Source organism: Amyelois transitella, chromosome 2, assembly GCF_032362555.1.
Source record: "Amyelois transitella isolate CPQ chromosome 2, ilAmyTran1.1, whole genome shotgun sequence".
Classification (NCBI taxonomy): domain Eukaryota; kingdom Metazoa; phylum Arthropoda; class Insecta; order Lepidoptera; family Pyralidae; genus Amyelois; species Amyelois transitella.
Genome location: NC_083505.1, coordinates 8,587,686 through 8,598,587, shown reverse-complemented (window position 1 = coordinate 8,598,587; position 10,902 = coordinate 8,587,686). Strand labels below are relative to the sequence as shown.

The 10,902-nt window shown below is 34.9% G+C and overlaps 3 protein-coding genes across 6 annotated transcripts; 2 read left to right on the top strand and 1 right to left on the bottom strand.

The window, feature by feature from the left end:
- Positions 1-850: 850 nt before the first annotated feature.
- LOC106133619 (pre-mRNA-splicing factor ATP-dependent RNA helicase DHX16) lies at positions 851-4,801 on the top strand. Of its 2 annotated transcripts, XM_013333416.2 has the most exons (6): positions 851-1,410; positions 1,604-1,740; positions 1,865-3,124; positions 3,275-3,428; positions 3,912-4,314; positions 4,538-4,801. In XM_013333416.2, exons 1-6 carry the CDS (start codon positions 1,082-1,084, stop codon positions 4,757-4,759), a joined length of 2,505 nt encoding a protein of 834 aa, XP_013188870.2. In that variant the 5' UTR covers positions 851-1,081; the 3' UTR covers positions 4,760-4,801. The 2 variants fall into 2 exon arrangements, with proteins under 2 accessions (XP_013188870.2, XP_013188869.2); XM_013333415.2 differs by having other exon boundaries at positions 1,865-3,428.
- On the bottom strand, positions 4,760-5,400 carry LOC106133621 (succinate dehydrogenase assembly factor 4, mitochondrial-like). Its single transcript, XM_013333417.2, has 2 exons — positions 5,232-5,400; positions 4,760-5,137 (listed from the first exon to the last, which is right to left on the bottom strand). The coding sequence occupies exons 1-2, from the start codon at positions 5,266-5,268 to the stop codon at positions 4,848-4,850; spliced, it is 327 nt and encodes a 108-aa protein (XP_013188871.1). The 5' UTR covers positions 5,269-5,400; the 3' UTR covers positions 4,760-4,847.
- A 516-nt stretch (positions 5,401-5,916) lies between these two features.
- LOC106133622 (conserved oligomeric Golgi complex subunit 6) lies at positions 5,917-8,246 on the top strand. 3 transcript variants are annotated; one of them, XM_060954867.1, is made up of 2 exons: positions 5,917-6,028; positions 6,287-8,246. In XM_060954867.1, exon 2 carries the CDS (start codon positions 6,333-6,335, stop codon positions 8,190-8,192), a length of 1,860 nt encoding a protein of 619 aa, XP_060810850.1. In that variant the 5' UTR covers positions 5,917-6,028; positions 6,287-6,332; the 3' UTR covers positions 8,193-8,246. The 3 variants fall into 3 exon arrangements, with proteins under 3 accessions (XP_060810850.1, XP_013188873.2, XP_013188872.2); XM_013333419.2 differs by having other exon boundaries at positions 5,972-6,032; XM_013333418.2 differs by lacking the exon at positions 5,917-6,028 and adding an exon at positions 6,039-6,182.
- The last annotated feature ends 2,656 nt before the right edge of the window (positions 8,247-10,902 follow it).

Below are 10,902 nucleotides of genomic sequence, written 5' to 3'. Positions count from 1 at the left end.
GTTCGTGCGCTTCACTTCGATACTGATGGATAACGCTGCCCTCCATCAGGATCCAAATACTACGCCACTGCAGCTCGCCTCCTCAGCTGGTTTGGCCGTACCGAAAACAAATCGCGACGTGGACGCGCCAGACAGGAATTGCCTAAGTGAAGAGAAGAGAAGGTAACTCTACTCTCCCAGGGGCCGGGTTAATGGAGGTGTATGAGCGACATTATTGTTGATGTAGGTAGTTTATTTAACTATATCAACTGAACTGGCTTACTCGATTGAATTATGTGTAAATAAATGAACGACACGAATTTGGTGCTTTATATTATTTCCATTGGATTGCCTTAATGGATGGCGCGAATAATCGCCTCGTGTAAATGGATCTTTGCTTGAATTTACCAAATCCGTAGCTTTCTGATGTCACTGTCATATTACCTAACTTGACATGTCGAAATTAGAAACCCTGTGAGTGAAAGTAGGGATGGGGATTCTTTACTAAAACGAAATATTTCTTTTTTCTTTTTAAATCAATTCCAATCGGAAGCGTATGTATCCATACACAAAAAAATTTCTGTCTATAAGATTTTATTTTGTTGATTTCTAAAAACGATTTTATTTTGAAGTTTGCATTTGTCATGTTAATATAAATCCATTTTATAAAAACAAGATTGATCCAGAACAATCAGTTTTTTTAGTTCAGTTAATTTAATATTAACAATAATTTTATTATGATATCAAAATCGAATGTCGATTTTCAAGGATGAAGCATCGATTTCCTGGATCGATTCGGTACTGCATATCGATTATAAAAAACCGAACTTTTGGGCTTGAAAAATCGATTCTTCGATTAATCACTCTCAGATCAAAACAAAATAAACGTGTACCTACCTACCTATGTTTACTCTGCTCTTTTCTTTCGTGTCAAATAATTTTGGTGATTATTATGGGTAATTTTCAATTAGACTGTGTTTACCTTTAATATAGATAACAATTTTGTTTCTATCCACAAGTTTTCTTGCGAGACTGCTCGTTTTGTATGTAATTTCATCAGAGACAAAAGTATTGACAAAAGTTTATTTTTTCCTAAATTAAAATGAGTAAGTCAAGTAAAAGAAGGCATTCATCTGATTCAAGCAGTGCAGAAGAGAATCGTATAAGAGATATCAAGGAGCGTGATGAATTTGCTAGGCGATTAAAGAAACGTGACGAAGATAAAGTTAAAAAGGTCACAGAATCCTCTGGTAAAAGGTCATATGAAGAAGCAGCTAAACGACTTAAACTCGAAGCTGAAGACAGAGACAAAATTTTGCCAAAGCTACGCGTTCAGTCGCGACGAAAATACTTGGAGAAAAGAAAAGATGACAAGGTTGTGGAACTGGAGGCAGACATTGCTGATGATGAATATTTATTTGATGAAAGCATGTAAGTATTTTTTTTCAATGCTTGTGCATGACTTAGCCAAAACGAACAAAGCATAAGCATTGTCAACCAATGCAAACCTTTTTGTTCTTTTGTCAAAATTATGTTATTTGTTATATATAAGTATTTCAAATAGTTGATATAGTTATATTTCAGACAATTTTGATACTTAGTTGGTAAGCTATTATTATTTCAGATTAACTGAAAGAGAAAAACGAGAAAGGGAACACAAAAAAAACATATTGCAATTGGCAAAGGAACATGAAAAAGCACGGGAATTGGAAAATGTTCAACGATATCACATGCCCAGGGATTTGGGTAAAGGAGAAAAAGGTAAATTTGCTTCCATATTATTATCATCATAACTTGATTACTTTTTGAAGAAATTAAGTTTATCTTCGATATGCACATGTGCTCCAAATTTTTTTTGTAATATCAGTTATTTGTTGACTTTTAGGTGAATATGTTGAAGTTGATGAAAATGAAAAATTACCACATTCAGAGCAAAGAAAATGGGAGCAAGAACAAATAAAGTCAGCATTTTTTAAATTCGGGGCAAAGGATGCCAAGTCCCAAGATGAATATGAACTACTGTTGGATGAACAGATTGATTTCATACAAGCTCTGCAACTTGAAGGAAACAAAGAAAAAAAGGAAGAAAAAGAAAAGTCTGAGTATCAAAAAATACGTATGACTATAGAGGAAACCAAAAAATCACTACCTGTATATCCATTTAGGGAATCACTAATTGAAGCTATTAAAACTTATCAAATATTAATTGTGGAAGGTGAAACTGGTTCAGGGAAAACAACACAAATCCCTCAATATTTATATGAAGCTGGTTTTACAGAAGATGGAAAAATAATTGGTTGTACTCAACCTAGAAGAGTAGCAGCTATGTCTGTAGCAGCTAGGGTTGCTCAAGAGATGAATGTCAAACTTGGCAATGAGGTTGGATATAGTATCAGATTTGAAGATTGCACTTCTGATAGAACGGTCATCAAGTACATGACAGATGGCACGCTGCACAGAGAATTCTTATCAGAACCAGATCTTGCATCATATAGTGTTATGATTATAGATGAAGCTCATGAGCGCACCCTTCATACAGATATTTTATTTGGCCTTGTTAAAGATATTACCAGATTCAGACCAGAGTTAAAATTACTTATATCTAGTGCAACACTAGATGCAGAAAAGTTTTCAAAATTTTTTGATGATGCTCCGATCTTTAGAATTCCAGGAAGAAGATTTCCAGTAGATATTTATTATACAAAAGCTCCAGAAGCAGACTATGTCGATGCTTGTGTAGTGTCTGTCTTACAAATTCATGCCACACAACCATTAGGGGACATTTTAGTATTTCTGACAGGACAAGAGGAAATTGAAACATGTGTAGAGATGTTACAAGAAAGAACAAAAAAAATTGGAAAGAAATTAAAAGAATTGTTGATACTACCTGTTTATGCCAACCTTCCGAGTGACATGCAAGCAAAAATTTTTGAACCCACACCTGAAGGTGCCCGAAAAGTGGTTCTAGCCACTAACATTGCTGAAACATCCTTGACAATTGATAATATTATTTATGTTATTGACCCTGGATTTGCAAAGCAAAATAATTTTAACTCAAAGACAGGCATGGAGAGTCTTATGGTGGTACCAATTTCAAAAGCTTCAGCAAATCAAAGAGCAGGCAGAGCTGGCCGGGTTGCACCTGGCAAGTGTTTCAGATTATATACTGCCTGGGCTTATAAGTATGAGCTTGAAGACAATACTGTTCCAGAAATCCAGAGAATAAATTTGGGAAATGCTGTTCTTACATTAAAGGCGTTGGGAATTAATGATCTCATTCACTTCGATTTTTTAGATCCTCCACCACATGAAACACTGGTTCTTGCTTTAGAACAACTGTATGCGCTCGGTGCTCTCAATCATCATGGAGAATTAACTAAAGCAGGAAGGAGAATGGCTGAATTTCCAACTGATCCAATGCTTGCAAAAATGCTCTTAGCAAGTGAAAAGTAAGTTGCAATTTTAAATTCAAAAATTTCGTGTTTATTTCGATAATAAAAAAATGCCTCCAATTAAATATCAATTTAATAAGAACTGTAGCATCAAGCCCTCGGCTTTCTTCAGTGTTTTAAACACTGGAGAAAGCCAATGTCATGCCTGGTGTTGTATATTGTATTAGCCTGCAATAACCTTTCACACAGAATAACATCTTGTAAGTTGGAAGGTATACTATATACATATACCTACCAAAGAAGTTTTTTACATATATATTGCATCTTTTTCCATTACAAGGTAGACACAGTTTACAATCTCAAAAAGCCTGTGGGGCCACATTCAGTCGTAGGTACAACTTAAGATGAAATCTAGATTCAAATAGTGACAAGTTGCTAGCCCAACATTTAAAAATCTGCATGGGCCAGCCATGCTATGCTTTCTTTGCTACCAAACCAGCATGGAAGTAATATATTCATCTATAATATTATTTGTTTTAGGTATAAATGTTCAGAGGAAATAGTGACGATTGCTGCAATGTTATCTGTTAATAGCTCAGTATTTTATAGACCAAAAGATAAAATAATACATGCAGATACTGCTAGAAAAAACTTTTTCCACCATAATGGTGATCATTTGACATTGATGAATGTCTATAACCAATGGGTAGATTCTGATTATTCTGTTCAATGGTGTTATGAGAATTTCATACAATATAGATCTATGAAAAGGGCACGTGATGTGAGGGAACAATTAGTGGGACTTATGGAAAGAGTAGAAATTGAAATGGAATCGAGTATAACAGAAGATGCTAATATTCGAAAAGCAATCACTGCTGGATATTTTTATCATATTGCAAAATTTTCAAAAGGTGGACATTATAAAACTGTTAAAAATAATCAAGTAAGTTAACTTTTCACTATATTGTGTTGCAAGGTTGCAACTGTCCATATCTATTCAATCCATTCAAATTGACATGTTATTCATAAGTGTTTGTTTTTAATTTGGCATCATACTGGTGAGTTGTTTTGCTAAAAATATCAATATCACATGTCTTCCATGTTTGCAGTTTGATGCCATTAATTAACCAATTAACAAGTATGTATCAGTTTTCTTTTTTTTTCAGACTGTCATGATACACCCCAACAGTGCTTTATTTGAAGAGCTGCCCCGCTGGGTGATTTACCATGAACTGGTATTTACTTCTAAAGAGTTTATGAGACAAGTAACAGAGATTGAAAGCAAGTGGCTTTTAGAAGTTGCACCCCATTATTACAAGTCAAAAGAGCTAGAAGATTCAACAAACAAAAAAATGCCAAAGACTGTTGGGAAATCTTCAAATAATTAGTTATTAAAAAAATATTTATTGCATTTTCAATGAGATCTAAAGTTTTAAATATTTGCTACATAATACAATAACAAATTGAAATGACGTTTTAGAAGTCTGATACTCTGCCTTTCCTCTCCCAATCCCCATATCTTGTAGGTTCTGGTCCTCGTGGTCCACCTACTTCTCCTGTGTCTGGGTTAGTGTTGTCAGGGAATGGTTGATAAGCATCATTTTTCTGAGATGGATGAATTAATGGCTGTTCTCCAAGATCATCAATTGGTGTAGTTTCCCTTAATTTTTTCCTGAATTCAGCCATTCTTTGTGATTCCTTTTTTTCATTTCCATCAGACTTTGGTGTACTTGAATATTTATTTGACATCACATGTTGTAATTGTACTGGAATCATAATTTTTTAGTGACATTTTGTAATAGATACCTTCATAAATATCCACGAAATGTTCGTGATACTCTAAAATAGATAAATATTTACCTCTGCATCTAATAGGATTACCGATAGATCGTATCATGTTTATTGTATAAAATTCTAATATAAAGGTTTGTAATTTATTTACAATATTTGGTTTAATTTTATTAGGTTTCTTGCATATACGTAGTCACTTTCCGTCGTAGATATAAATAGAAGTCACATGTAATGCCAAATAAATAGGTACGAAGAATTAAAGTATGACATTGATTGACATCAAAAAACTGAATTCTTCTTGACTAACGTCTCCGTCTTACTTCTTATAATGCACCTCTTCATTTACATATTTTTTTACATATAAGTAATAGCTACTACTACTTAAGTACATTTTCAGAAGAATTTTTTTTCTCTTTATTTGTTTACAAACAGTTTTACATTATAATTATTATGTACAGTTTACATCTATAACAAGTAGGTACCTATTTCTAAATGCAAAACCAATATAACGTAAACACAGATAACCCTTGTAGTGGAGTTAAGCGGAGCGTCCTCTATTCATCTCTTTTCTCTGTTAACTTTTATTTGTTTTTGATGTAAAGACAACTTTTTGCTCTTAGGAAAAGGCCCTGTCCTTATCAGCGAAGCGCTGACTAGCTGTCTATAGGTACCTATACTCTATCTACACCTATCAATCTGTCTAGCCGGTAAGGGATATAGACGTGATTGTATGTATGAATGATTATAAATAAACGTTTAAAGTTGGCGATGGTTTTAAACCATAAGCGTTACCAAAAACTATCAATATAATGCCAATCAATGTCAACATAAAATGTCATGTGTTATTTTACATTGTCACGCATCAGGCAGGTTCTTATTATTTTATCCTTTAATTAGAATTTATATAGTTTGTGATTAGAACTTAGAGTACCTATCATATCAAATTTAAAATGCACAATACAATGCGATTCTATTGATTTTATATTGGATTTAAGAAACCGAGTGGTACACGTTACGCTGGTAAATTGACCCTATTCATATTTAAATAACGTCATATATCCAAATACAAACCTAAATGGTTCAGCTTTCTTTCCAATAAAAAACTAATAAAAGGGTTGTTACAGGTACGCGGTGACGGTGACGTAAAATTTGATAATATTTATTTTCAAAATGGATTCTTCATACAATAATCCTTTGAGACAAAGAATAAATAAAATATTCGACAGCCACATCATATCAGATAATAGTGAAGCATTGAACACTGTATCTGCATTATGTTCTTCAAATTCTTCATACACAAGAAGAGTGCTTGTTGATGAAGTCGAAAAAAAAGATATGCTAGTGAACAAAACAATTCTTGTTGAATATAATAAAGTTAATGATAAACTACATATACTTATCAATTCGTTGTCGACACTGGAGACTGCTGTTAAAGATATGTCGAATAGATTAAATGAGTCAAAAACAAAAACGCATCATTTGATTACTCAGACAACAAAACTAAAAGATGAAAGAAAGAAAACTGAGAAAAAAATTGTGTGGGTGGATGCATTTCTAAAATCTTTCCAAATTTCTTCAGAGCAAAATGAATATCTATACAATGTATCCATAAAAACACCACTTACAATAGATTTCTTTGATACACTTTCTCAAATTGAAAAATTGTATAAAAACTGCAAGACATTGGTAAAGTGCTGGTATGAAACTTCTGCTTTTGACATTATGGAAATTATAGGGATGCAACAAGAAGCTGCTATAGAAAAATTATATCATTGGACAGTTGGTGCTTGCGTGTCAATTGATTCCCCAAATAATGCATTAGTACCTAAAGCTTTGGAAAAATTCCAAAATAGACAAGTGTTATTCTCTAATATTGTTGATGAATATTGCTCAGCACGCAAGGCTCTAACGGTTCAGGCTTTTATTGATGTTTTGACAAAAGGAGCTGAAGGATCAAATCCAATAGAATTTTATGCAAATGATGCTAAGCGTTACATAGGAGATATTTTAACATGGGTCTATCAAATAATTCCTATAGAGAAAGAAAACCTTAACTCATTATTCAAGTTTTGCAATATGAAAGATAAAAATCAACAAATCACGGATGCCCTCACCAGCATCATGGAAGCTATATGCCCTCTATTGAAAGTTAGGGCTGAACTAATACTGAAACCAGACAAAGACCCTTTAGTTTTATGGTCTATTACAAATTTAATCTTGTACTACAAGAATGTTATACAATGTGTAACTCCAAAAGGTCACTTGATCGACACCTTTGATGAACTTCTAAAAAAAAGTGAGGAAGTGTTCCTCATAACCTTGGATAGTAAGATTCAGAAAGAGCTAAGCCATGGAGTCAAAGCTCCACCTGTTGACCTGAACCCTTCCATTGTTGTGGCAGATTTGGTTACCTTCCTTAGGGATTTGCTGGCTGTCATGAATATAACAAACAATTTAAATAATGGAGATAGAAAAATAATTACAACTCATATTTTGGATCCATTGCTTCATGCCATCAATGAGACTGCGTGTCATTTGAGCTCAACAGATATGTCAGTATACATGCTTAATTGTATTTATCACATACAGTGTACATTGTCTCTCTATACAATAATGGATGATTACAATGAAAGATTGCAAGCTCAGTCAGAGGCACAAATTGATACTTTAACATCAGAACAAGCCAGTTATCTCGTAGCCAATTTAAATTTAGGACCAATATATACTATATTGCAAGAAAAAACTAGTGGGCCACTTTCGGCTCTACCTGGTATGGATACATCAACATTGAAACAATTCCTTAATAAATTTGATATGTTCTTAGTCTCGCCAGAAATGTATATCTTGCCTCAACTGAATTTGTTGTTGAGTCACAGTCATAAGTCTTATGTTAAGAAACGTGCTTTTGAAGTCATAATGGCGATTTATAATCAATTATATTTAGCTGTTCATGATCCTAACAATGGTTATATTGATCCTCATTTAACCATGCGAAGAACACCTGATGAGGTGAACCACTTGCTTAAATAGTGAAATAAAATTATATGATTTGACTGGGCTGGGAAATAAATCTGTTTTAAAAACAAAATTGATTTCCCTTTCCCTTGACTCACGCAGCACAGGAAGAGAAGCAGTTAGTACCTACCCTCTATTTATTTTCTTTTCTTCCAGACCAAACTGAAACCTCTAAGGAGTAATAAGGAGTATGAACAATTCATCATTCATCACTCATTTATAAAATCACATCAATATCACTTGCAGGGTAGACAAAGCCAGCAGTCTTATAAGACTAACAAGCCATGTTTAGCTGTTAGGCTTAATGATAGAATTAAGATTCAAATAGTGACAGGTTGCTAGGTGATGGCCTATAAGTAGAATCGCAAGCTTATAAACCAATCAATTAGTCGCCTTTTACAACATCCATGCGAAAGAAATGGAGTGGTCCTATTCTTTTTTATATTGGTGCAGGGAACCACACGGCACCATGTTAGTGTATTTATTAGAATAGATTTATTCTCAAAATCGGATACAAGGTATCGCTTATTGACGTCAACATAAGTCTAATTATATCTACTACAGCTCCCAAAGCACATGTGCAGAAGAAGCGGCGGATCAAACTACTCTACAGCATTTTCGTCGGACGTCAATTTTCAAATATTATATCTAAATTAGAGTTGCCACGAATAGTGAATTGGCCGAATACCGAATATTCGGCAACGCGGTCGGCCGAAGCGCCGAATATTCGGCCGACGAATATTCGGCACGAAATACATCCCTAAAATCTTTCCACTGCATTTATTCTATTTTCGTGCTTCTTTTGCCATACCCAACTTTGGCTCCCATACATGAATGTCGGGACCAACACGCCCCTATGCACAGCCAGTCGAGCCTTTTTGGACAGTTTCTGACTGCTCATAAAGGCATGCAAAGCTCCATTCACCATGTTCACTCTCCTTTCAATACATACCACTATCACACTTGCCATCTGATGTAAACTTTGATCCTACTCGTAGATATACAAACTCTTTCACTTGTTCAACTTTTTTTTTAAGTAACTAATGAAAATGATGGTACTATTGAAATACTTGACAGTTTCTGGAACTGAAGTAGCAACAGATAATATGCGAAATGCTAATGATTAGGTAGACGTGGAGAAGAGTGCTGTGGCAAACCAGTTGGATTTTTATTTGAAAACAGTTCGCTTAGATCGGAAGGCCGACCCTTACAACTAACTTGTGGTTCGCAAACGAAAGACAATTCCCAAACCTTTCGAAATTTGCTAAAGTTTATCATTCTTCTCCTGGAAGTAGCGTGTATAGTGAAGGTTATTTTCTGAGGCTGGTATTATTTACGATGAATAGCGTAATCGTTTGCAACCAAAAATGCTGAAAAGCTTTTATTCATCATAACTTACCACTGGTCAATTTTAATTACTAAAGTGTTGTAATTTGGAAATAGATACATAATTTTGAGTAATATACGTGTCTTTTTTACATAATTTGGTATTCGGTATTCGGCCGAATAATAGGTACTATACGGCCGAATACCGAATAGCAAAAAAAGTGGCCGAATAGGCCGAATACCGAATAATTGCCGAATATTCGTGGCATCTCTAGATCGTGGATGAATGCACATTGTCTACATAAAAGAAAATATCTAAAAAAATTAATCTCAAATAGTCATATTACGTGTGGTTCCCGGCACCAAAAAAAAAGCATATAAGTAGGACCATTCCCATCTCTTTCCCATGGATGTCGTAAAAGGCGACTAAGGATAGACTCCTTATTTTTCTACATTGGTCACCCCGATGATATTGGAAGCAAGCTTCTTCATCATCACTCCTCACTCTGCAAGCAGTCTGACAGCAAGCCAGTATCTGGGTATCGCAGCAGGTCCTATTCTACTTATACCTATACTCTTTCAAAGCTTTCTTTTTCGTTCTGGCATTAGGTCCGATTACATCCTCACCTCTCTGGAAAAAGCACGGGCTGCGCCCTTCAACAATGATATTGGATTGTGTACTCCTACGTCAGTAACTCTTTAGTACATATTCATATCTATGGCTTCTCCCGTCTGACCCCGCGATTTTTGCAGGGTAACTTGTGACACATTGAATCATGGAAATAACTGTACTTACTAGATGAACCAACCACTATTTGAATCTTAATTCTATCATTAAGCCAAATAGCTGAACGTGGCCATTCAGTCTTTTCAAGACTCTGTCTACCCCACAAGGGACATAGACGTGACCATATGTATGTATGTACTAGATGAATGTTGTGATGTGAAAAAAGATGTAGTAACAGGAATAGATGGTTTGGTCATGTGGAGTGGATGAATGAAAGCAGGTTGACTAAGCAAATATACTAGGAGAATGTGGAGGGAAAGATCGGAGTGGGAAGGCCTAGACGAACGTACAGTGTTGCCACCTTGGTGGTTTTTCCACCAGAACTGGAGCCTTTTTAAAGCCTTTAGAGGATTTTTTTAGTAACATAGCGGTTTTATTCTTTTTAGTGGTTTTTAGCGGTTTTTCAGTATGGAATCGGCAACACGTTTTGTCAACAGAGTGTCTGTGTCACTGTCATATTGACAGTGATACTGACACTCTGTACAACACACCTGATTTACGCTTATGTACTTTACCGGGGCGGGGAATCCCTTTAGCACAATGAGAATTTCATATTGTTTTATGCTTACTCTATAGCCGGGGAATCCCGTAGCGCAATCGTTGTTAGTGTTT

What these genes read in the sequence shown, in the direction of transcription:
- LOC106133619 (XM_013333415.2), top strand. Translation starts at nt 1,082, where the DNA reads ATGAGTAAGTCAAGTAAAAGAAGGCATTCATCTGATTCAAGCAGTGCA. An exon ending in TATTTATTTGATGAAAGCAT is followed by an intron (nt 1,411 to 1,603) that starts GTAAGTATTTTT and finishes TTATTATTTCAG; the next exon opens with ATTAACTGAAAGAGAAAAAC. An exon ending in TTTGGGTAAAGGAGAAAAAG is followed by an intron (nt 1,741 to 1,864) that starts GTAAATTTGCTT and finishes GTTGACTTTTAG; the next exon opens with GTGAATATGTTGAAGTTGAT.
- LOC106133621 (XM_013333417.2), bottom strand. Translation starts at nt 5,268, where the DNA reads ATGATACGATCTATCGGTAATCCTATTAGATGCAGAG. An exon ending in TAATCCTATTAGATGCAGAG is followed by an intron (nt 5,138 to 5,231) that starts GTAAATATTTAT and finishes TTATGATTCCAG; the next exon opens with TACAATTACAACATGTGATG.
- LOC106133622 (XM_060954867.1), top strand. Translation starts at nt 6,333, where the DNA reads ATGGATTCTTCATACAATAATCCTTTGAGACAAAGAATAAATAAAATA.